The 25,975-nt window shown below is 41.0% G+C and overlaps 3 protein-coding genes across 5 annotated transcripts; all 3 read right to left on the bottom strand.

Moving 5' to 3' along the window:
- Window positions 1-6,451: 6,451 nt before the first annotated feature.
- On the bottom strand, window positions 6,452-9,793 carry LOC310960078 (galectin-3-binding protein A-like). Its single transcript, XM_083931682.1, has 6 exons — window positions 9,746-9,793; window positions 9,416-9,522; window positions 8,673-8,879; window positions 8,380-8,514; window positions 8,014-8,305; window positions 6,452-7,907 (listed from the first exon to the last, which is right to left on the bottom strand). Exons 2-6 carry the CDS (start codon window positions 9,498-9,500, stop codon window positions 6,863-6,865), a joined length of 1,764 nt encoding a protein of 587 aa, XP_083787808.1. The 5' UTR covers window positions 9,501-9,522; window positions 9,746-9,793; the 3' UTR covers window positions 6,452-6,862.
- Window positions 9,794-11,461: 1,668 nt separating this feature from the next.
- Window positions 11,462-15,906, bottom strand: LOC310959408 (soluble calcium-activated nucleotidase 1-like; the record flags this gene model as incomplete). The annotated part of the gene is made up of 5 exons (XM_083930739.1): window positions 15,893-15,906; window positions 15,200-15,231; window positions 14,272-14,823; window positions 11,913-12,119; window positions 11,462-11,832 (listed from the first exon to the last, which is right to left on the bottom strand). The coding sequence occupies exons 1-5, from the start codon at window positions 15,901-15,903 to the stop codon at window positions 11,462-11,464; spliced, it is 1,173 nt and encodes a 390-aa protein (XP_083786865.1). The 5' UTR covers window positions 15,904-15,906.
- Window positions 15,907-18,436: 2,530 nt separating this feature from the next.
- Window positions 18,437-25,850, bottom strand: LOC310960055 (soluble calcium-activated nucleotidase 1-like). Of its 3 annotated transcripts, none has more exons than XM_083931652.1 (4): window positions 25,712-25,850; window positions 19,946-20,614; window positions 19,420-19,623; window positions 18,437-19,329 (listed from the first exon to the last, which is right to left on the bottom strand). In XM_083931652.1, the coding sequence occupies exons 2-4, from the start codon at window positions 20,589-20,591 to the stop codon at window positions 18,959-18,961; spliced, it is 1,221 nt and encodes a 406-aa protein (XP_083787778.1). In that variant the 5' UTR covers window positions 20,592-20,614; window positions 25,712-25,850; the 3' UTR covers window positions 18,437-18,958. The 3 variants fall into 3 exon arrangements, with proteins under 3 accessions (XP_083787778.1, XP_083787780.1, XP_083787779.1); XM_083931654.1 differs by lacking the exon at window positions 25,712-25,850 and adding an exon at window positions 24,941-25,053; XM_083931653.1 differs by lacking the exon at window positions 25,712-25,850 and adding an exon at window positions 21,931-22,077.
- Window positions 25,851-25,975: the final 125 nt, after the last annotated feature.

Genomic DNA, 25,975 nt, shown 5'->3' with positions numbered 1-25,975 from the left:
ATTGAAGCATGAAAACATGTTCTAGTAGAAACTCAAACTCCAGGTATCAACCTGAAAATGAGCACAAGATGGGATCTTTTAACAATTATGCTACCGTATTTTTCGGACTATAAGTCGCAGTTTTTTTCATAGTTTGGCCGGGGGTTCGACTTATACTCTGGAGCGACTTATGTGTGAAATTATTAACACATTACCTTAAATATCAAATAATAACACGTAAGAGACTAGGCGTATATCAGCAATCGGCGGGTCATGGCAGAAGTGCATTGTGAAAAAAAAGATGCTACCTGCTACTTGGAGTTGGCGGAGTTGTTCAGAAGTGACACCGAGGAAGAAGAGTTCATTGGATTTAGTGATTAGGAGTGACAGATTGTTTGGTAAACGTAGAGCATGTTCTATATGTTATAGTTATTTGAATGACTCTTACCGTAATATGTTACGTTAACATACCAGGCACGTTCTCAGTTCGTTGTTTATGCGTCATATAACGTACACTTATTCAGCCTGTTGTTCTCTATTCTATTTTTATTTTAAATTGCCTTTCAAGATGAAATGTCTATTCTTGGTGTTGGATTTTATCAAATAAATTTCTTAAATTAAAGAGACTTATACTCCGGAGCGACTTTTAATCCGAAAAATACGGTACTTATAATTCACAGTCGAGAAAATATTGACATGGGTCCTGCTGAGTAATCGTCAGCCCACACTACAGTTATCTGTGGTTTGAATTCAGTGAGAGTGTTTATCCATGCAGTCATTTTCAGTAACTATTAAAACACTGTAACAGATGAAAATACTGGAGTGGGAGTGGAGAGAAGTGACATCATCCCCTTAAACTTAATAGATTCAATCTGGCGGCGATTCCCCCAAGCGTAAACTACCCAAACCCCTCTGCTTTCCTGTGAAAGAAACATTATGCTATAGTCGGATTCTTTAGTTGTTTCTCACCCCTTACTCATGCACTAAAATAGATGGCTCTTTTGTTGGAAAGTTCACCACTGCCACACCACCTCAGGAAACTGAGGAGCTCAAGAGGTTTGAGCTTTGTGGCCTAGTGTGTTGATTCTGGCTGAGAATCGAGAGATCACAGCGAGGGCATGGTGTGTTTGATGATTCGAGCTGATGATGAATAATGAAAAAGGACCAGACAGAGAGAGGGAGGACTGTATCTGCTGTGGCTGCATCTCTCCCTGACATCATATTTGGCCACCGACTGTCGGTCTTCTGGCCACTCTGGCAAATATTTCCACTCTTTTCCATAGTTGAGCATTTTTGCCTGGTTGCTTTTCCACGGGTCTGTTACTTGATGTCTGTGTAAAAACAGGCAGGGAGAGAGAGAGAGAGAGAGAGAGAGAGGAAAATAGGACAACCAATTGGAAATGACTAATGTCCCCAGCAACGTAAAGAACATCTTAAACAAGAAAGTAACAATGTCATCATTTCTAAAAGGAAAATTTCCAAATTGTTAGACATTTTGCAAGCCAGTATGACTCGCCGTAAGCAGAGTGGAAGTTAAGCAGGCACAAAAGACGTAACAGGGACAACACACAGATGTTGTGCGTAGGACAGAAATGAAGACACATGAAAGGAAGTGACACATCCAAGACCTAATCAGTAGAAATATGCTTCCGTCTCTTTCCGCAGTTTACCGAAGGCATCAGAGGAACAGCAGACGCCTTCTTCTGGGCAAAGCCTTGCCGCCCCCTGTCCAAACACTTTGCTTCCTTTGCACTGAGATGCTGACTGATGTGGTGGGCTCTGCTCAGATCACAACCGTGTCCCCGGCTCCTGGGCATATTTCATATGACCTCACAGCACGACTCTTCTGAGCTATTTCCCACACTGCAACTCTCCCTTTAGAACAGGGTTTTACTTGCCAGTTAAGATCTGGATTATTGTATCAACATTTGGTTTTAATTTGTTGAAAGAGGGCGGATTTGTCAAAGAAGTGCAATGTAAGCAGCCCCCCTGTGTACTTTACCAGCTACAAACTCCAAAAGGGGCTCAGGAATGGCCTGAACCTCCATCACCTAAATTACAGACTTGGAAGGCCAGGAATACTCTCAAAAATGGAAGTGCCCGGCAAGACAGAAAAAGAGGGTCTCATTGCGGGAACTGGTGGGTGCTGTGGCAGTGACCCACATCCTCTGACTCCCACCTCCTCTGCCCTGTTGCCTGCACACATCCCACATGACCTGACCAACACGTATGCTTTTCCACTATCCATTCCCACCCGTTGCCTGTCCGCTCCCATTCTCTTCACCATCTCTGTTTTGATGTCACACAGCCACAGCCCAAGGGTAATTCCCACTATTTTCCATTCATCAGGACAGCTATTCGCATAATATTGGTGACAATGTGAGACAATGAATCAGCATAAAAAAATAAAAACAACATTAATATCGTACAATGGCTTTGGGGACAAAATGGTCTGGACTGTCCTCAGTATGGCACCACCACATTACAGTTAGTCACCATGACTCTGCTGGTAACGAAGCAACAGAGCATCATCAGTGTCTTATGGTGGTTTCAGGGGAAACTCGCACATGCGATTACAGGAACTTTCACTTTTGCGTAACAGATCCATACTGGTAAAATACAATTATCTATTGTAGAGTCATTTCCTCTGCAATGCTACCAGTCCATGACTACTGTGTCTGGGGCGGCTCTAAATCTGATTAACAATTTAAACAGCTTGTTGATGTTGTGCAAGTGTTTCACCTTTGCATCGCCTTCAGCACATCTACTGTTTAATCACAGAAAGACTGTGGGGACATCAATAATCATCTTATCTCTCATCTCATCTTTGGGTCGCGGGGGCAGCAGCTCTAGCAGGGGCCCCAAACTTCACTTACCTGGGCCGCCTTAACCAGCTCTAACTGGGGGATCCCGAGGCGTTCCCAGGCAAGTGTGGAGATATATTTTCTCTACCTCGTCCTGGGTCTTCCCAGGGCTTTCTCCCAGCGGACAACTTTACTAGATGCCCGAACCACCTCAACTGGCTCCTTTAAATGCAAAGGAGCAGTGGCTCTACTCCTCCCTCCTAAAATAATTTTTTTTAGCCGCTTGAATCATAAATTGTAGTCAAATGTATTGCTGGTGAGGGAATAAACTGTTAAGGCAACACTGACACATTCACAACATCTGGCCGTTCAGCTGCTGTTTACCAGCAAGTTGCTAACTGTAATTTAGAGCTAGGAAGCGTAGTTGGTTTATCAGAGCTTTCTTGTTGCCAAAAAAACAGCTGCTTGTTGCTGCTGAAAGATGACTGTCTTCCTTCACGTCCGCAACCTTGGATTCATTTTTGACAGCAACCTCTCTTTTGAACAGTCAAATCACCAGCACAGCCTTCTTCGACCTCAAAAACATAACTCTTCTCTGTCCATCACTCTCCTTCTCTGCTGCTGAAACTTTGTTCCATGCCTTCATCACATGAAGACCAGACCACCAGAATTGATCTTCTGATCCCGGACCATATCACCCCTGTCCTCCAGAAATGCCACTGGCTCCCTGTCCCGCAAGACATACACCCGCAAAGCCCTCCACAACCACGCCCCCTCCTACCTCAGCGACCTGCTCCACCATCACACTCCTTCCCGCAGCCTCTCTCCCCAAACACATCCTTGACCACACCAGTCTCACAGCGTTCAAATCACTAACCAAAACTCACCTTTTCAGGACTGCTTTTAATTTGTGATCATTACTGTGATTTTTATTGTGTTGTTTTAATTTTATTATATTTCTTTATATGTAAAGTGTCTTAGTGTACCTTTAAAAGCACTGTATGAATAAAATATATTATTATTATTATTATTATTATTATTTAGAGTGATTCTAAAGTCAAAGTCAAAACAATGAAATAGTTTGCTAAAATGCTTTATTCAGGGAAACTCATTTGAGGAGAATTGGTTCGGTAATAATTATTTGTGGCTACAAACCCTTTGTATGGTTGAAGCAGTATATCAGTTTCACATTATACTATGGTATGTAAAATTTCAGTTATATACCATGTAAATTTGCTTATCTAAGGTATTGAAAACACATTTTATTAATATTCAAAAATGAGACTCTTTACATATACTTCAATTTAAAAAATGTTTTCAAGTATTAATTATAATACATTTTTGTTCAACCAAAAAAAATAACCTTTAGGTTAATTGTAACTAATAATAATAATAATTACATCAAATAACCATGTTGAATTCCACTAAAATGACACAACATATATATGTATAATTTTCCACTTCAATGTATGTGATCACAACATACTTCCTTTTTTCTAACAGTAGAGGCATTTGGAAAGCATTTGGAAAGTTTCGGGAGGGCATTAGAGCTGTTGAAGACTTAAATCCGTCATACAGCCCATTATAAACGAATTCTGGGGTAAACCAAACAAAGTATCAAAAGATGACACAATAATGAAAACATAGCCAGATATTACTAAAAGCAAAACAAGTGATGAAATATTTGAACCTTCCCTCGTGGTGATGAATACATTAGTTGCTGTACATCGCTCTCTCTCCTCCGTTAGACCATTGCTATGTGTTTGTACAACCCTGAACCGTGAGCGCATGTGGAGGAGTCATCTTTAAATATACACAGTAATCATCACGTAATGATCAACTGAGGCAACTGATCAATCATCTTTTGTTGTGCCATGCTTTGGTGCGCCCACAGTCAGTAACATTTCTCAGAAACCCATGAGTCACTTTGTGTATGTATGGCAGTTTTACCCACTTGTCCAGGCACGTAGACCCGCATGTTATCAAAATGTGTGTCAGTTGTGTGTGAAGACTCGAAGACAGTGTGGTGTGTGGCGAGTTGCTGAGGAAGATTCCATGATTCATAAAGAGGACACTGCTATCATGTTCAATCAAACCCCTGCTGTAAACACAAACCAGTACCTTATCTGATGATGTTGAATGGAGCCAACATGTTTGAAATTGGTTTGTGGGAGAAGTGCTATGATAAACGTGACTTTGAACTGTTACACACCAGTGAACCAAATGATCAGTGCCCTGAAGGCATTTATTAAACCATTCACTCTTTTGGCAAAACTCACTCCCACTCGCTTAAACACATTTTGCAGAAGCTGAACACAACTACAACAGAGTTGTCATCGTTTAACTACACAACTTAAAATAGTTGTCACACTTGTTTCTAAAGATGTGATTAAACCAATTGAGTAGAGTATAAGCTATTTCAGAGTGCACAGCAGGCACAGGTGAGTTGAATGTTGATACCAACAATGGATCTGAGAGGCAGAGGAGGAAGAGTGATGTATGTGTAAGAGGAGGATGAGGGTGAGGAGGGGGAGGGGAAGGAAGAGCAAGAGCTAGAACAGTCATTTTCTTCAATAGACCATGTTCTTGTTCGGTGAAGGACAATGAGGGAAGCAGGACAAAGAATGGTGGTGCAGGTCTATGACCAAAACCACTATACCTACCAGGGAAAATCTCCTGCAAGCAATCAGCTCAGCCTGCGGTGACATACTGTAGATGCAGGGACTTGTCAAGGCTGGATCTGGCACACAATAGGGTTTCTCCTCCATTGCCTGGGATGTGAACCAAATCCTCTGGAAGTAAAAAGATGTGATCCCAAGGAAGAAGGAGTCCCTAGTCTGTATTACTGATTACTGTACTTGCAGTATACAATAGGCTCTTTACTAAGCTCGTTATCTATTTTTTTTTTGTTAGAGAAACGTGACATCAACACAACAAACTTGTTTTTCTGTAGCTACATGCCTTGAACAATGTTTTCCATTTCCTGATGTAGAGTGTTATGACTACTCAGGAGTGTAGGAAGTCCAGGAAGTGAACTGGTCACATTCAAGAAATAATCCGGCACATAACCCTTTTTTACACTTTGTTTTTGTACAAATGAAATAGAGAGAATAAAGAAAGGTTTTGAGGCGTTGTCAGGTGGATTTTGTTACCATTGATAACAGCCAGACTAGCTGTTTCCCTTATTTCAGTCATTTGTCATGCTAATTGGCTGCTGACTGTAGCCTTATACTTATACTTAGATATAACTCTAACTCTCTATATGAGATAAGCATATTTTACAGAAATATCAAACGGGCAATGACATTTACCAGAAATAAATTCCAAATGCACTCACTTGCTCCCTGAAGAACCTACATTTCACTGCTCATGAAAATGCTCCTTTACTGGGCTGTGTCGCAGCAACATGGCTGAGGTCATGACAGCAGATATAGATAAACCTCAGTAGAGAGCACACTCATATATTTCAGCATTAATTTGGTACTCCCAGAACTGAAAGGTTTTGCAGATATCTAGTAGAGTGAAGCTATAAATGAGTCTGATGATTAATTTAACTTGGCCCCATTTACATGTGTCTCTCACATCTGGATAAACTCCAGGCTTTGATTTTCTGTTGCTCTTGAGGAGAACAAAGTATTGACACACACACAGACACACACAAAAGGATCTAGAAGTCATTTTCTTTATATGCCATTTTAAGGAAAAGCAGAAAAAGATACTTGAGTTTAAACCCTGTTAGGTGACACATTTGTAGCTAATCAACAAAAAATTATGAAAAAAATCATACGTATATTATTGTGGTATTATTGTAATCTATTGAATAATAAGCAGACAAACTGATCAGGTTCGTGTCTAGAGGGTAGCCCTAGATTTGTGAAAACGTCTCGCTTCCCAATGGCCTATAATAACCATAACCATTCAAAGTCTATGCCTAACCTTAACCATAACCATAACCATTACCATTTAAGGTCAATGCATAACCATAACTATCTTGTTAGACTTTTACAAATCTAGTTATAGCATTCAGACACGACCATTGATCAGATGTAAGAAATACTGAGCTCGGCCCTCCGATTGGATCAGACATACTCTGGTCTCACTACAAAGTGGTAGGTGTATTGATCATCAGGACAGGGATAGGTAAGACCCTGGGTTTCATTCACATAAGCGTAGTTGTTCTTGAAGTCCTGAACCTGACAGATGTACTTGCCTTGGCACATCAGTAGGAGCCGGTTACGAAAGAGGATGTTCTTCAACTCGCTGGGTTGGTTCTTTTGAACTACCCTTGCCGCAGGGACCGTCTTACACTTTAGGCCTCGGTTCGAACATTCATATTGGTTCTTGAAGACATTTGCCTCCCATTGAACCTTGTTGCGCTTAAAGATCAGACTGTTGTGGATAGGTGTGCTGAACGACTTGGTTGTTGCTGGATCGTGTTGTATATAATTCCTCCTGCTGTGGTACTGAGGTGAATAGTTTGTTGGGCCTGGAGTTATTGCAGTGCTCCATGGCTGATCGGTGTAGATCCTGGGCTGGTAATCACCACCGTCTGTGTTGAACTTTGGGTTGGATGTCAGTTGGCTGAAGAGTAGAATATTAAACTGGAATGCTTTAAGGATGTTTTCCTGATACAAATCCTTATGAGTGCTGTAGAGAGAAGAGTTGGACTCCAGGTCGTATAGTGCCTCAGCAGTGATCATGGGGAAACGAATGCGACCCAACAGGTCAACCTGGGTTTCCAAACTGGTCGAGTTGCCCTTCTCTGTGATCCAGCTCTCCACAGTCTGAAGCACAAAATACTCATCTGGCACCACGAGGTCTGAGCGCATTAGAAGAGAACCAAGGAGCTCAGCGGAGAGGTGGGTCCAAGCAGGGGACTTTGTCAGATTTTGGTAGTTCCAGGCCAGATACTGAATACAGTTCTCCTGGAGGACAAAGTCCTCAGTCTCCTCTGCATATTGATACAGGGACACCTGGGTGTGGAACAAGGGGTCATCTGGGAGAATTTTAGAGAACAGCTGGCCTGTGCCCTGTATCAGCTGCTTCACCCCAAACTTATAAGCCATCCAGTGGAGGCACTGTGCAGGGAAGAAGGTCACATCCACTTTGCGGGTGTAAATGTATCTATTGGGATAGTAGAATAATCACAAAACAAATGGGTATAAATGTATGAATATCAATATGAATTCTGCATCTCAAATTAATGTGAGTCATAGTCATTTAAGTATACCTGATGAAAGAGGTGAAATATGGTTGGCAAGACTGGCTTAGATTGACCGTGATGTTAGAGGTACCCTCTGAAGCATTGAACATTGGAAATTGTGAGAGGATGACTTTGTGCGTGCAAACAGTTGTCACGGCTATCTCCGGGGTGCCGTCCTCTTGTATATTTCCAGTAGCAACCTGGACTAAGATCAGGAAGTCACAATTCTTCCCATCGTCAAACATTTTGCCGAGCTCATCAGACAGACTGATGCTGTGGTCCAGCAAGTTTGTAGAATTTCTCATGGTCACATTTGTGCCTGGAATGACAAATTATTAGATTCATAAATATTTGATTAAGCATTGAGAGTATAAAGATAGTTTTTACACGTACTGGTTGTTTCACAAATAACTCCAACGTCCTCTTTGTGGGTGCAGTCAGTTGATCCCCAGCTTGTGAAACCACATGTAAACAGATAGTTCTCTGTGCCTTTACATGTCATATCATCCAGCCAAACAGGTCCAGACGCTATGAGATAAAATAAAAGAATAAATGCGTTCATTGTCATGGCAGTAACACATTAAACAGTGACATTTTTAATGCCTGAATTTGTAGCATCACAGCTCCTCACTCATCAAAATAATGTCACTGCCCTCTGGTGGGAGATAAATGGAAGTGGAGGGCACCTTTTCCGTAGTCCTTCCCAATGACAACAGATTTGGCTCCAGGGAAGTGGAGCTGACGACACACCACCTGGGCCTCAGCCATGTCCCATCCGTCGTCGCACACTGTTCCCCATTTGCCATCATGAAAGATTTCCACACGGCCCTCGGAAACACCACCGCCAAACAGCCTTACTTCACCTTCCTGCGGCACAATGTTTCTTTCTGTTCCTGTATGCAAACACAGACGTAAGATATTAACAAAGGCCATGACAGCAGAGAGCTTATACAATCATTTGGATAATCTACAGTCTGTGTTGAGTGAGCTTAGTCAGAATATAATTCCCCCGAGCCCTCCCTAGCATTAAGGCTGCTTTTTAGGACATTCTGCAACCAACACCATCACTTACTTTAATGTATATTTATTTATTTATTCTTATATTGTTACAATACTGCTGAGTATCATGCATTGCTGTGATGTTTTTACTTACATGCCAGCGGGAGGACAATCCACACATCCCTTTATTACCATTCCCACTTTGTCATTTCAAGATTTTAAAGTGCCAAAGACAAATTTCTTTTTTATTTAAATCTAATGGACAAAAAGCAATTTGAAAGCACAAAATATGGGTATTGCATACTTTACAGTTCTAAATTTAAAACCAATAAAGTTTTAAATGGAATATTTGCTTTCCATGACATTAATTTCAAGGCAAAAAGGTAAAAATTGTGAAAAACAAAAAAGAGATGTGCTTCGGATGACTCACTGAACAGGTTCAATTTCCCCGCACTTCCACAGACAGGGAGAAGTAGCTGAAGCCACAGAGTGAATACATTTCGGTGTGTAAGCATTTCCAAACGACAGTGTAGGACTCTGATACAGAGGATGACAAAGAGGAAGCAATTTGAGAAATATGAACTAATTCCCATTTAAAAATTATGCATTGAAGTGTTTTTTTTTTTGCATATTTATGTGTTCATTAAGATAAAATGCAATTTATTTAAAATGATTATACTACATCTGTGCATTAAAATTTTAAGGTCATACTTGAAAGACAAAACGTACTAAATCCTTACTTGTAATAAAACCACATTACCTTCTCCCTGCTGGTTATGAAATGCTGTCGTCCCAAAATGTGTTTCTCTCTTTTGAAGTCTGTGACACAAATCTCACTCTTTTTAAAGGAAAAAAAAGCAGGATTCGCTTCTGCATTACTGCTGCTTTACCCAAGTGTCATTTCAGAAAAAAGCAGAAAGCAGTGTGTTGCACAATAGTTTCTGGTCTGGTCCAGACTTGTTTGAGTACAATGTCTAGTTTTTTTTTTATCTTAAACTATAGTTTCACAAACAGGCTCACATGCATTAAAGAGCAAGACTTAGGAAAGATTTTTACTGAAGACCCACCGAAAACATTACTTATATTTTTCACCAAAATGTCTTAATGTAAAGAATTTAATAATGTAAAGAATAAAAACAGGCCTTAAGATTTTCCACTGAAAATAACATGTTTGGTGTGTTTAACATGGAGCGAAGGGGGAAAAACCTTTGACCATTTGAGAGTGTACAGTATGTGCATGAAAATGTTTGCTTAGAGAAAGAAATACATTACAAGAAAAGTGACATACTGCTGTCCTGGGTAGGAGAGGATCTACCACGAGCTAGATATCACCATGAAACATCCCCCAGTTGATTACTAATATTAAGATAATTATATTTTACAAGTTTTTAGAAATGTAATGTTTACATATGCACATTTTTTTTTACTAAATATGTACTAATTTCCATATATTTCTAGAAAGTAAGTCTTGGTTTAGTCTAGGATTGGTTTGTTGACATATTAGAGTCAAAGGTTTTTACTGATCACTTTTTATCACTCCATTTATCAGAAAATATTGTCAACAGTCATAGCATTTAATTTATATATAATCAGACTATCAGACTATGAATGATATATGAAAAAAACCTCTGCAAATTCTTCAGAATATAAATAGGAATAAAACTGGAAAGGTGTGTGTAAGTGCTACTCAAGTGGAGAGATGGAGTGGACTATGAGAAAAAACTCAGTTTGAGAAAATGGCCTTTAAAATGAGGTAGAAAAAGTATTCAAATCATTTACTTAGGTAAAATAACTAATACCACCCAGTGAACATATAATAAAAGGCACTGCATTGAAAATGTCACTTAAGTGAAACTATTTAAGTATAATAAGGACAAGGTATTTTACAGCCAAAAGATGTTATCCTGCACCATTCGATTATTACTGTATCACTCGTGCATTGATGTAAAAGAAGGATCATTTTTGGTGAATTTAGGAGAAATCTACAGTCACAAATAGACCAAATGTAGTCAAACCTTAATGTGTGTTTTGGTTGTTTTCTTTCCACTAGTCTGCAATAAGACATGTTAAGGAAGCAAAATTGATGAGTAGTTTATCTGTAGCATTTGGCCAGAGTTGGAGTTGTGTCTCAATGAGGAAGTAGCGAGTAGGGGACACCAGGGACAATTGTAACATGTGATGGTTGTAACAGCTTTAATATCTCCAATCAAAAACAAGAGTGATTCAAATCACAATGCACAGGCACAGTTAGAGCATTTTCTTGCTTATAAAAAGTGAGTCACAGAGAAAGTAACCAACTGTTTTTTTAGGTACAAATTTAACTTTTCTATCAGATGAATCAAATGTCTAGGAATCCAAAGAAGTATTGTTAGATTCACTTTAGTATAGCAAATTAGTAGGTACAAATGTCTCCCTTACAGTAACTTCAGCAGTGACTGGATTGTGAACCAAACACAACCACAATGCCCTCAAGAGCTTATATGAACTCTATGCCCTCATATTTCACGTCCCCAATCTTGGTTTCAGGTAAAAGGATGCGTCCGTCAACCGTGAAGGCCATGATATACGATGCAGTCGTTTTGCCGACTTCCTCTGACTTAAGAGCCACGATGATCTGATCGTTTGTATTGGGTACAAACTTGAAGGAGGAGAATCCGTGAGTAGGGTTAAGCGGACCCACTCGACTTACAATGATGTCCTTAAAATCTGCCGAGCTGCTAAAGAGGAGGTTCGTTGCGCGACTCTCGTCTGCCACATCATTGTAGCGCTCCTTGCTGGCGCGGCGAGGGAGGAAAAACCAACGCTGCATGGTGTTGCTCCAACCTGCTGACTCATGGACGATATACCCTGCGGAGGAATAGGCTACGTAAATACTCAACAAATGGAAGGAAATTGAAGCAATTGCAAGACCAGATTTACATCCTCACCTGGTGACTCGATCTCTGCAGCAGACTTGAGAGAATTGTACCTGGAAACCCAGTTCTCATGTTGTACATCCCCTCTGATGCCCACTACTTTCACCCACAGTGGGTTGTTATTGAGGACCTCCTTGCCATCAGGGGTAGTCCACTCTTTCCCTGTACTGCCGACGTACAGGAGCTCGTCCTTCACCACCATCCACTCAGCCTTGAACCCTATCAGAAGAAAGTACATAAAACACACATAAAAATACTCCAATACAAGTAAGAGTCCTGCATTCAAAATCCTCACATTATTAGATTGTTAATACTGATGCATTACTGTTTAAGTAGCATTTACTTTTGTAGCTTGGTCGAGGGGGGAGCTTGTAGACTACAGTAGGCCTATTGTATATACAGTTGTGACCAAAATAATTACCCCTCCGTATGAAATTAGACAAAACTACTGATTTTTCCATGGAAATTGCTCTTAACACGTGTTTATTATTTTGAAAATAAATTCACTACAAAGACAAAAGTTAAACAGTCAATAGTGTACCCTTTCTGAGCCACAATTGACAACAACCCCTTGAGTCTTTCTTTATTATGGCCCATTCTTCCATTACAAATCTTTCCAGCTGGTCCAAATTGTGTGGTTTCTGAGCATGGACATTCACTTTGAGCACCCGCCACAGATTCTCAATGGGATTGAGGTCTGGGCTCTGTGCGGGCCACCGAGGACCTTTGTTTTGGTATCCTTCAGGAACTGTTAGACCCATTTTGATGTGTGCTTTGGGTCATTGTCTTGTTGGAAGACCCAGCGACGACCTAAGGATAGACTACAAGCAGATTTTGCATATTATCCCTCAAAATGTCAACATAATTTTCTTTTTATGGGTTCCTGGTTCGAATCCCGGCTGGCCCTTCTGTGTGGAGTTTGCATGTTCTCCCTGTGTCTGCGTGGGTTTTCCCCCGGGCTCTCCGGTTTCCTCCCACAGTCCAAAGATATGCTCGTGTTCGGTTTATTGATGACTCTAAATCACTCGTAGGTGTGAATGGTTGTGTGTCTCTGTTCGTCTCTATGTGCCCTGCGATAGACTGGCGTCCTGTCCAGGGTGTACCCCGCCTCATGCCCGATGTCAGCTGGGATCGGCTCCATCCCCCCCGTTGAAGATGAATGAATGAATAATGCCATGCACCCGACCAAGTCCCTCTGTGCCTGAGGCTGCAAAACAGCCCCACAGCATGATGCACCCACCACTATGTTTAACTGTGGGAACTGTGTTCTTAGGGTTGAAGGCCTCTCCCTTTCCTTGCCAAACATATCCAACATCATGTACCCAAATAATTGCAGTTTAGTCTCATTAGACCAAAGCACAGACTTCCAAAACTCATCTTTACCTTCCAAATGTTCATGGGAAAACAGGATTATGGGGAAACTTTACACTTACGACCACGCCCAGGCTTGTTTCTTACAGAGTTTGTCTCCTTTTACTTGGCAATGACGCAACGTACAGTGGTTCTAGACACTGGAAAAAGCTTGGAAATGACAGCATAGCCTCCCCCCTTATCATTGGCCTCCACTATCTTCTTTCTGAGCTCAAGACTGATTTACTTTGTCTTTGGCATTGTGAGTAGTCTCTATTATGTGTTCAAGTGCCCTGTTCCTTGGAGTCCTTTTAGTCTGATCAAATGTTCAGATGTTGTTAGGAAGCCAAAGGACTGCACATGTGTGGTTTGAAAGCTAATAGGTTAATCAGGTGTGTTTTGGAGGCAATAATTCACATGGGGGAAATTAATATTGACCACCTCATCATGGGGCTGATATTTTGGACAACCCAATTTTTCTCTTTATTTGATATAAAGCAAGCCTAAAATGTTGTTTTGTATTACAAAATGTACCAAAAAGATTCTAAAAAGCACTGGTGAATGTTTGATTATATCGAGTTTTATCAATGCTGCAAACAATGGGAAGAATTTTGGGAAAATGTTCCATAACTCCTGTAGGGGCTGATCATTTTTTGTCACAACTGTAGGCTACAGTTAAATATTGTAGTTAAGTAGTATCCAAACTAGGAGTCATGGTCCTCCTAAGGGTCACAAGATAAATCTGATCATGATGAAAAAGTTGAGCTTCACAATTTATGTATTTGTTTTATTTCTATTATGTGACCTATTTGGGCCTCAAAACAGTTTTATTTAAATTAAACGTGAGAAGTTACATCTGCTAACCTCTCATAGACATCCGATGCGTAAGTAAAGAGCTGTTTCAAAAAAAAAAGCAGTGGCGTAAAAAATTACATTATTTCCCTCTGAAATGTAGTTCATTAGAAAATGAAGGTGACATAAAATGGAAATACTGCATGTATTAAACGATGGTAACGCTGACCTTTGGCGACGCTGCCGTCACCGTCAGGTAAGATGACCCAGGGCACAACCTTGTCACCATCAATGTGGTAGACGATGCCCGTCCTGTCATCAGCACTGTAGAGCTTCCCGTTGAACACCACCAGCTCAGACAGCTCCATACCCCTGCCTTTCTCCGACATGTGGCCTTCCAGCAGCACCCTGTCCGCGTCCCATTCAACTGCTACCTTGTCGCCATTTTGGGACACCAACAGATGCCCCCGCCTCATGTAGCTGAACCAAGTCATCTCCCTGTCACTTTTAGAGCTTCTGTCCAGGTCGGCGATGATCCCGATGCGGTAGCGGGTGCCCTCCGGCGTGAGCTCAGGCGGAGTGAGAGGGTAGGTGTCATTGTAATAGCAATCGGACTGCTGGGCGACACTGCGGATGCTTTTCTGCGTGGTTAATTTGTTGGAGTGGGAGTGCATGGAGAGCAGCAGAAACAGGGCCAGGGAGAAGGCAACCACCAGTATGGGTTTCCACCTAAGGCTGGAAGGAGGGTTAGTGGCCATGGAGGACGGAGGCCTGCAGTGATCTATAGAAAAATAGATTTCCTCATAACACATCACATTTCTGAAACTAATTGGCTTAACAATGTTTGACAATTCCCCCGTTGCCCAAAGTGAAAGGATACATACTCTCACATTAATATTTTATCCTCAAATATAGCAACTCTCCATTCCAGTTTGGAGTTCCAGTATAACCTGATTTACCCTGTGAAAAAATGCTAAAACTAAACGGAAGGACTTGATCAAAATGTTCTTTAATCCTTTAATACTACACTTAAATGAGCAAATCTGTCATGCAGCCAAGCAAAAACATAGAACACAGAAATGCACACAAACTCAGGTACAAAGCATACAAGAATATGCCATCACTATCAGCTCTCAGTAGTTAAATGAGAAACCAACCATCTGTTGGATCATCCTCAGCACTTGGTGGCCTGAAAAATAAAGGACATGTTTATGATCGTCTGTAAGAAAACAATTTTCCACATTGATGACAAACTATGTGTGACTGCAATTAAAGAAAAGTTATTACAGTGAAAACCTCTGCTAGTGATCATGTATGTCCAGGTCAAATTGACCATCATTGTTATAAATGGGAATTTTTTTTTGCTTTTGCTTTATTTCTCATGCAGTTTAAGATCTAACTGAAATTTGTCACCTATATTTATTACACAAATATAAAGTAATTGAGCGGAAAGCTTCACTATTTAGTGAATTTTACTGAAATTATGGTGTATCATTTAAATACATTTCAATATAGTAAAAAAAAAATATATATATATATATAGGTATAGAATTGCCATGGTTTATTTTTTTCCATTTGTTGTTATGTATGAAAGGACCCTAAATGAACACTCTAAGCAGGCTATTTGATAAACAAATGATTTAAACAACATTTTTATAAGAATGATTCTGTCCCAAGTTTTTTATCCATATAACCGGTTGATCACTGTAACCATGATCACTATAAGCGGTCTCTACTGTAAATGTTTAACAATGTAAGTTATCTGAAGAAAAGACATTTTTTCAAACCTTACTTTGACCAAGGCTACAACATGACATATTGATGATGAAATTCAATTGAATCCTACTCACATATTCTCCATAAGCACAATCTGCTCGCCAGCCAAATCATTATTCATGATGGCAGGAAGATCGTTTGAGTTTATGTTTAAGCTTCTGGCAAGAGCTCACACGAGTAACTCTTTGTCAGATTCAAGTGACAAGAAACAAGAAGTCACCCGGTTTTATGCTGGGTGAATATTAAGTGGTCCTGTGTTATCTTGCAGACGTGGAGGTTGGGAGGCGCCCATTTAGTCAAATTATTGAAACTATTCTACAGCCACTGTTTCCCTAAATGATGGGATAATGATAAATCCTAGAATTTAGTGTAACAGTAATAATAGTGGAGGAGAGAGTTTGGGATAGCCAGTAAGAATGGACTTGTCCTGCTTGTCAAAGTGCAGAGGGGGTTTGAGCTCTTAACTTTCAGGCCATAGATAGAGAGTTTCCGCTCAGAGGACAAAAAGCATAGTGGCCTATGTTTGCCAAGCAATCATTAGCTTAAATGAACATGTGATCTTGGCCCTTTAGCACTTTCAGCATGTTTTTTTGCACTGTCTTTATATGAATTAATCTCAGGTTCGCAGTGGCGGATTAAGGTGGTCAGGGGCCCCTAGGCTACTGTTTGTTTGGACCCCCCCACATTATTAATCATGCTTTATCAGAAAAGAAATCACTAGAACAGAAGAAGAGACGCAACCTTGAAAAATCCTGTCAATTTAGGAAATTTCTTAGTAGATCTTGGTCCCACTGTTCTTTCAGTCGTTGTGCTTTTCTTTTTTTGTGCTCCGCTACTCCTTTCTGACCATTTGCCGCATTACTCTCTAGTAACAGTGAGTGACGTAACGTTTGACAACAAAACTGACCTTATGAACCCGGCCACATGATAGCAGCTGATTGGGTAAATGTATCCCATATCTATCAATCAGTGACTTAACTTTTTAATGTTTCTAAGGGCCCCAATTGGAGGCACATTTTTTTCCCCAGTGTAGTAAATTAAAATTTGTTTAAATAGTCTAGCCCAGGGCTATACAAATGGCGCCCCCACGGTTTCTGAATCCTCTTGACAACAGCTCCCCAAGCTCCGCTCCGTTTTTGTTCTCAATCATTTCTGTCGGTTTTCCTTGTCATTTGCAGTTAGTACACTTGTTTTTTAACTGGGAAATTAAAGTGTGAGCTAGGATAATCTGTATTGGCCTTGTTCCACTGGTTTCCTGTCGTTTTCAGGATTGATTTTAAGATTTTAAATGGGCCACCTTACATAGCAGAACTATTGCATTGTCATACTCATACTGCGTTTCGCATGAACATTTGCATTCGCCCTGCCATGTAGCTGTACAAGAGGCCTTCTTTACACTTTTGGTTCAGTCTTTCCCCAGTCCTATACCGGACATAATGTTTCCCATCAGACCCAAATAAATTGAACATACTCTCATCACTGAAATGCACTCTGGACCAGTTCTCCTCTGTCCACACAACATGCTCCTCAGCAAAGAAGAGTCTCACCTTTTTATTCTCTCTGCTGATGAGAGGTTTGTTCACTGCAGAGTGGACTTTCAGTCCAAAAAGTCTAAACGGCGATACACTGTGTGCCGGGACAGACACTGACGAGCAACTCCAGCTGCAGTGTTGAACTGATTCCCCATTGAGAGTCCTTCCACCTGATGTGCACCTGTTTTACGTGGACAATCAGCCTTTTTGAGGGACTAAAATGAATCTGTGTCCTTGTAAAGTTTCAATATTCTTGAAATCACAGACATGGAATGCCCAACCTCTGTTGCAGTGGCTGAGAGGGTCATCCCTTTGGCCTTCATCTGGACAACCTGCAGTTGCAGAGTTTCAGTCACCTTAGAGTGGCTTGCCGTCTCGCAAAATAACCAGGAGAGCTGCCAGATAAATAGGATAGAAACAATAGCAACAGTATACAGTAATGTCTCCTATAGAGTAAAATCTAGCTAAAGTAGAGCAACCAAAACCACTGCTCCAGACAAAGTAAGACTGTAGCAGCAAAACCCCTATGCATATTAACCTAAATTGAACTGTGGTGTGTTTGATTGCTTATTAATTCATCTTTTTATTTGCAGAAGGTGTACTATTTGTTCTTTTAAAAGTTATATAGGCTCACGTTAATACGATAATTTGTCCAAATACAGCAGTTCACATAGGGTTGGGTTGGGAGGAGCCTGTTTAGTACAAAACACATCCGCTTGTCTTCTAACTGGTAAAAAACAAACAAACAAAAAGAAAACATGATCACAGAATACTAGATTCGACCTCCCTCCACTCTGCCTCGTGTCCACTTGGGCTGATTTTAATATTTTATTGCTTGATTTAAGGTTTTAAATGGGCTCATTAGTCAACCAACCGGATGCATAAAAATAGAGGCAATCGAGCCTTTGCTGTGGCTGCCCCCAATCTCTGGAACAGATTACCTGTTCATACAAGAGCTACTCAGACACACATCTTCTCATTGGCGTTTAACTGGAATTGAGCCTGACACCTTGACCTCATCTTCTTTTTTGTTTTATTATATTTATTGTTGCAATTGTGTATGTATTGAGGACATGACTCAGAAAATAGGAATCAAGATATTTACTCAGGTCATCCCACCAAAAAACATTACATAATTCATCTTTCGTCAGAAAATGTCCTTCAAATTATGTTGAGTTTTATGAAGAATAAAAACAGACCTTTAGTTATTCCACTGAAAGTAAAATTTTCAGTTTGGTGTGTACAGAATGATGTTTGACATGGAGCAAAGGGGGGGGGGGGGGGGACCTTTGACTTTTTGAGTCATCTGTACAGTATGTGCATCAAAATGTGTACTTTAGAAAAATAAATCACAGCCTGATAAATCAACCGTTTGTACATTCATTAAAAGAAAGGCGACAGTACTGGTGCCCTGGAAAGGAGATGAATCACCACGAGACGTGCTGGCCGTTTATGTTGGCTGGCTCTCAAAACAGTCTCAGGCCGTAGTTCTTCGATTTTGTACTGAAGATCCTTTAAGAATTGTGTCTCAGTGAGGGAGCAGCAAGTACAGTAACTTCAACAGTGACTGGATTGTAAACAACATAGAAATACAGTGGCCTCAAGAGCTTATATGAACTCTATGCCCTCATATTTCACGTCCCCGATCTTGGTTTCAGGTAAAAGGATGCGTCCGTCAAGCGTGAAGGCCATGATGTACGTTGCGATCTTTCCGCCGTCTTCCTCTGACTTGAGAGCCACGATGATCTGGTCGTCTGTATTGGGTACAAACTTGAAGGAGGAGAATCCGTGAGTAGGGTTAAGCGGACCCACTCGACTTACAACGATGTCCTTGAAATCTGGTGAGCAACTAAGGGCGAGGTTGGTGGCGCGACTCTCGTCCGCCGTCTCCTCGTAGCGCTCCTTGCTGGCACGGCGGGGGAAGAAAAACCAGCGCTGAAGGGTGTCGCTCCAAGCTGCTGACTCATGGATGAGATACCCTGCGGAGATTCGGGGGAATACGGTTAAACAACTCAACAAAGAGAAGGAAACGGAAGCGATCTAAAGCAAGACCAGATTTACATCCTCACCTGGAGGCTCGATCCCCGCAGCAGACTTGAGAGAATTGTACTTGGGAACCCAGTTCTCATGCTGTACATCCCCTCTGAAGCCCACTACTTTCACCCACTCTGGGTTGTTGTTGACAAACACCCCTTCAGTGGTGGTCCACTCTTTCCCCAGACCGCCGACGTACAGGTGCTTGTCCTTCACCGCCAGCCACTCGGCTTTGAACCCTATCAGGAGAAAGTAGCTTACATAAGTACTAACTAAAGACATTAAAATACTACATTATAAAAAAAGAGCATTCAAAATCATACTTAAATAAAAGTACAAAGTATAATCCGCAGAATATACTTAAAGTATCAGTAAAAGCGCTCATAATGCAGAAAAATGGCTGCTGTCACACATCTCCTGTGGCCCCAAACAGATATATAAATGAAACGCAAAAACTGAAAAGTTGTCTCTGCTAACCCCTCATAGACTTCTGAAACGTAACGTAGAGAGTGCAAATTAACTTTTGCACTACAGCATGTATGAAAGGATAGTAGTGCCTACCTTTGGCGACGCTGCCGTCACCGTCAGGTAAGATGACCCAGGGCACAACCTTGTCACCGTCAATGTGGTAGACGATGCCCGTCCTGTCATCTACACTGTAGAGTTTCCCGTTGAACACCACCAGCTCAGATAGCTCCATACCCCTGCCCTTCTCCGACAGGTGGCTTTCCAGCAGCACTTTGTCCGCGTCCCATTCAACTGCTACCTTGTCGCCACTTTGGGACACCAACAGGTGCCCCCGCCGCATGTAGCTGAACCAGGTCAGTTTTTTGTCACTACGAGAGCTTGTGTCCAGGTCGGCAATGACCCCAATGCGGTAGCGGGTGCCCTGCGGAGTGTGTTCTGGCTGACTGAGAGGGTAAGTGTCATTGTAACGGGAATCGGACTGCTGGGTGTAACCGCGGCTGGCTCTCAAGCTGTGGGAGTCGTAGGAGTGGGAGCGCAAGCCCGAGCTCAAGTGCATGAAGAGCAGCAGAAGCAGGGTCAGGGAGAAGGCCACCGCCACAATGGGCCTCCACTTAAGGCGGAAACGAGGGTCAGTGGTGTTGGCCATAGAAGCCAACATAGGAAGGCCTCCGACGGAGATACGCAGAGTGTTCATAGATTCATTCTGCTCCAGTCGAGGGAAGCCTGGGGGAGCAGGCATGGAGGACAGAGGCCTGGAGTGACCTAAAGAAAAAAAAAAGAGAGAGAGAGACAGTAAGACATGTGGACTTGTACAACGCAAAACCTGACTGGTTGGATGATGGATAACATTTTGTACTAGTCTATAATAGCTTATATTCATGTTTTTTTTTCTAACCCTGTCCTTGTGTCAAATTATTCATTTATTCATATCTTGAGTATTGTTATATCCAAATCTATTTCCTTTATTTTCCTGTAAAATTCTTTGAACATTGTTGAATATTTTGAACCGTCGGTTGTCTGTCCTTGTCTATCTCTCACTCTCCCTGTGTTTGTTTCCTTTCTCTGCATCTGTTCTTGAGTGTTGTCTCTTATTTGTGTATTTTGTCCTCTTTCCAAGTTTCCACGACGTCCTGTAGCTCAGGTCCTATCTTTTTGTCTGAAACAATAGATCCATGTTATATATTTCTCTCATTCTGAATGTTTTTGCTTTTTCTATTTTGTACACACAAAATCTATTGCATTGTCTGTAATGGTAAATGGACTTGTACTTATAAAGCACCTTTGTAGTCTTTTTGCACTACTTTGCCACATTCACATTCATACACTGATGGCAAAACAGCTTTGTTCCAGCTGCAATCTCACTGGTAAACAAGCTGTAATTTATAGATTGTTTTTTGTTTTTTTTAACTCATTGTTTTATTCTCATTCTCCTGAACTGTTTTTTTTTTCTTTCTAACCTATATATGTACGAAATCTTCCCTAGGTGTTTTTATGTTTCTATATTTTTAATTATTCGTTTTTATTTCATGCTTTTATTTCATGGATTGCAGCACTGTCGATTCTAATCTGTTCCCTGTTTTATGTCTTGCTTTTATTGTTCATATTGTGATGGATGTTTCAACTCTCTACCGCAAAACTACAGTAGTTTACCCTTGGGTATCAATAAAGTAACCTGAACCTGAACCTGCCATGCAAGGTGCCATCTGCCTTAATTTGATAACATCAGATAACACACAGCAACCAAAACCACTGGTCATACCAGACCAAGTAAGGCTGTCGCAGAAAAAACCCTGAGTAAATTTGAACAGTGGTGTGTTTTAGTGCTTATGAATTCAACATTTTATTTACAAAAGGTGTGCTATTTGTGTTTTATACTGTCAAATAGGCTCCCATTAATATGGTGATTTATGCTCAAATACACGTCACCCTTTAGGTTATATAAGCTATTTGTTTAATTTATTTTTTAATCAGGAACAAGTCACAGTAAGTTGAACCTATAACTACTGTATATCATATTATTAACCCTAACCATACAACATGTTATTTAGATGACAAAACTCAATCAAGTCACTACTCACATACTCTCCATAAGCAGGGTCTGGTCACCAATCAAAATCTTAAGTTGTGATGGCAGGAAGATCATTTATTTATACCTCGATTTGAAATTCTGCTAAGCGCTCGGACGAGTGAGTGCATGCCAGGTTAAACATTACATCACAAGAAGCAGGAAGTAGATCAGTTTAAGGCTGGGTGAGTATCAAGTGACCACCACGGTGCCTTGTCAACGTGGAGGTTGGGAGGAGCCCATTCAGTGACAAAGGGCACGCAGCTGTGAACAGGTAAATCAGGAAATACACCAACAGCCAGCTAATAAAGCACCAATGTCACAAGCACTGTCCTCATGTCTTTTATATTGGTAATAAAATCAAGGACCGTTTTGTAATATCATCTGCTCATTCAAGCAAAAATGTTAAATGTCAGGAATCTTTTCTGTTTCTGTTTCACGTCTTTGCTCGTGCCCGCATGCTTGCACACTCTGTAGCACGAGCAAGTACGGGTCAGAACAGTGAGACTGGCCATAATTGACTGCCATCATGTTGGTATAATTCTGTAAAATGAATTACAATCATATGTACAACAACTCTAGCTTGCTGTTTGTAATGTCACATCCTTTGGAGTTTCTTGGAAAATCCGTTCCGTATCCTTTGCATAGACGTCCAATAAAAGTGAATAAATATAAAATGTTACACACAGGCCCTTTAAAGTGATCCTCTTAGACTTTCAGCATTTTGTCTGGATTTGTTTTGTTGTGCACTTATTTTCTTTTAAATACCAATACAAAGTATATATAAAAATGAATAATAATGAGAGAAAAAATGTATATGATAGACCGTGTTGTATTGACAATATAACTCAAATAAAATTTTCCCAAAGACGGTTTCTGTCGATTTGGGTAGTTTTTAATCACACTGATGCTTGTTCAAGTATTCGTTTTACAGATCCATTTGGTTTTAGTTTGTTATTGGATGCGATAAAAAAAGAAGGAGATGAAACCTCATGGTTGACAGCACAGTGGGAGTAAGTGGAGTCTATAGACTGGAAAGGCTATCAACACAAACAGAAAGAGAGACTGACATCTTTCACTACTAAGTTCCCCTTTACTGCATCTTTACATAGCAAATATTTGTTGGCTGCTATATTAATGCTCTGAATGCGAAATACAGCTCCTTTAAAGCTGCCACTTTGGGCTCTGGGGAATTGCAAGGGACATTTTTAACTATTTTCTGGTGTCTAATACAGCTAATAATTATTGGATCTTTCAAGAAAATAATTCAAAGAAAAGGCCAATCGATAAGGAAAATAACTGCTAGTTGAAGCCCTAGTTTCGTTAAACAAATCCATTTTCATCTAACTTCACATAACTGATAAAGCATAGAATTATGTGATGTTGCAAGCAGAAATGTTTCAAAAATCATTGTCCAGTCACTGGAAGACTGGATTCCTCTAACGATACTTGCACACTGAACAAACTAATGTGACCTTGTCTGACACTTGAGGGGTCACCACCAGGCTCTATAGAGTAGAACATGTGTGCAATCTACTCCCAAGCAAATTCCAGGCACCTCTAACCTCGGCCTCAGGAGCTTCACACTCTGTGGCCTAAACATGGCAGCATTTCTCCGAAAGGAGCGCAGGAGCTGAAAGACTCTTTCATAAAAGGGCCCCAACCAAACAGCAGTCCATTATAGAGGCAACATCAGGGCCCACACCTGAGGCAGAAAAACTCCCCTCTGAAATTCACCAACACGTGGCTGATGTTAAATTAAAAGGCAGTTTTGAGTCTGATTTTCTCCAAATCATCTTCACTGAAACAAAAATTATTATAGGCTTACCCCTTCGTTTCCTCCTGCCCGAACGCCTGCCCTGCGTTGTCATTAGATTTACTCCACTTATTCACACTGACAAATTTTTTGCTGTGCCACCATGACTAAGGATTGTTACAATGCTTGTGAACTTTAGCTAGACTCAGAGGATTATGTCCCAGTCCAAAGGGGCAAACCTTTGAGAGGCCCACACATCTCATTAAGTCATCATTCATCATGGCAACCAATGGCCAGGTGGTACCAGAGGTTAGAAAACCTGTCTTACACAAGGACTTCACCCGCATAAAAGGTGGAAATGCCGCAAATCATGCGGGCTCAATAGAAGTTACTAACAATCCCGCGGCCAGTTCAAGAATTCAAATCCTACATAATAGAAGTGTTTCTGTGATGTAATCAGTACGTTGAGTACTTGGACTGGGACTTAGGCCAGAGATCAGCCCGATAACAACAGCAGTGAGTGTTTACACATCCAACAGGGAGGCTACAGGACCCCAAACTTACTTTTAACTGTCGGAAAAAACATTGTAGGTAACTCATTTAACTTGTTATGCGCTTCAGTCCAAAAATGTTAGAAGTTCAAGAAGTTAATTATTAAATCCACAAGCAATGTTTGAGCGTCTCAAAGTGACCCTCACATGCTTTGATTAGTGTCAATTCAGAAAGTTGCACAATGAAAGGACTTGATATACACTGTAGGGTTGGAAGACATGACACATACATGTGCCAAGTGTCAGAGATTTAGCTGTCCATATCATATCTCTGTTTGCATTAGGCCATTGTGGGCAATATTGCAAATCAGTAAGCAAGAAAATACAGCAATATTCGATCTACAGCATCATTGCATCAATTCAAGTATACGAGTATTCAACATAGCTGTGTAAAAACAGAGTTTATCATTTTAGATTGCAATATTTATTGATATCAGAGTTTACATAATACATATTTTGGAAACTAGCCAGGTTCCTGCATCACCCTGTCAAGAGTTTGAATTTGCAATAATGACCTGCTGGCTTTACATAATCCCTTAGATAATAGATGTTATCTGCATCACCACCAGTCATTATTCGATTAATAAGTTGGTAAAACAAATACCAGGTCCAATTTGACATAGAAATATTTGTATCGTCTAACCACCAGTCCAAAACCCAAACATTTCCAATTAATAGTGATACAAAACAGAGTAAGTAAAATGGAAAATATTCACATTTGGAGCCCTCGTCTACAGCGCCTCCCTGCTGACATGAAGCTGGTGGTTCCCTGATGTGAAAATGTGGGTATCTCTGCTCTGTGCCGCCATAAAGGAAGACATCTGGGGAGGTGGACTTCAAAGGAAACAGATCAAGGACACAGAAAGTGTGTGTGAGGCCCATAAATAGTTCACTTATTGCTGTAAGGCAGATTCCCAAACCTCTGCATGTCAAGGCACTGCCAAACAGATGTGCATGAGACTAAGGACTTGATTTGTATGTGGTTTTATCCTATGAGAAGACATCATGGGATAAATAGATCCGATCCACAGTAGTGGCATTTCAGTATCTATCATTTAGTTTGCAGAACACTGGGACAATGTCACAGTCCCCAAGTGGCCCAGGGACATCCCCAATTGTGTTATCTGCAGGCCTTAAAATCCATAAACCACTTACAGTTCTGTCATATAGTATAAAGTGTCAGTTATTATCTTGCTAAGGAAGGTGGCGATTTTAGGTCCCCCTCTGCTCTTCCACACACACTCAAACGTCCCATCTTCGTACGTGTGTGTGTGTGTGTGTGTGTGTGTGTGTGTGTGTGTGTGTGTGTGTGTGTGTGTGTGTGTGTGTGTGTGTGTGTGTGTGTGTGTGTGTGTGTGTGTGTGTGTGTGTGTGTGTGTGTTAGCTCGTGACCCTGTCGTGCCAGCAGCGCAGAGGTTAACACCTCAGCTGCGTATACAAATGGCTGCGTTCAGGAGCGCCCCGAAACGTTTGTTCTTCTCACTCACCGCAGATGTTAGGTGTTCAGTTCACGGTCCGCTTGGCGGTTGTAGCTCAGATGTCATTATTGTATCGCTTCCTTCCTTCTTCGGAACCCTTTCCCCCGTTGTCCGTTCCCCGTTCACCAGACAGCAGCTCATTACTTCCTGTATGTACTGATGACGACGGCAGCGTGCACTGTATGCTCCGCGGTGCCTTCATGTGCAGTCGGATATTTGAGAACTACAAGACGACACTTAATTTAGAGCATACATCAAAATACAGAACTGAAA

Source organism: Echiichthys vipera, assembly GCF_963691815.1.
Source record: "Echiichthys vipera genome assembly, chromosome: 17".
In the NCBI taxonomy this organism is placed as follows: Eukaryota; Metazoa; Chordata; class Actinopteri; order Perciformes; family Trachinidae; genus Echiichthys; species Echiichthys vipera.
This window is presented reverse-complemented; position numbering and strand designations above follow the sequence as displayed.

Bases quoted from the DNA above. Each gene is read 5' to 3' on its own strand.
- LOC310960078 (XM_083931682.1), bottom strand. From the start codon at position 9,500: ATGCTTACACACCGAAATGTATTCACTCTGTGGCTTCAGCTACTTCTC. The intron at 8,515-8,672 runs GTGCCCTCCACT...TTTATCTCATAG, and splicing joins TGGGAAGGACTACGGAAAAG to CGTCTGGACCTGTTTGGCTG. The intron at 7,908-8,013 runs GTATACTTAAAT...CTATCCCAATAG, and splicing joins TATTTCACCTCTTTCATCAG to ATACATTTACACCCGCAAAG.
- LOC310960055 (XM_083931652.1), bottom strand. From the start codon at position 20,591: ATGCCTGCTCCCCCAGGCTTCCCTCGACTGGAGCAGAATGAATCTATG. The intron at 19,624-19,945 runs GTAGGCACTACT...TTCTCCTGATAG, and splicing joins TGACGGCAGCGTCGCCAAAG to GGTTCAAAGCCGAGTGGCTG. The intron at 19,330-19,419 runs GTGAGGATGTAA...GAATCTCCGCAG, and splicing joins TGCGGGGATCGAGCCTCCAG to GGTATCTCATCCATGAGTCA.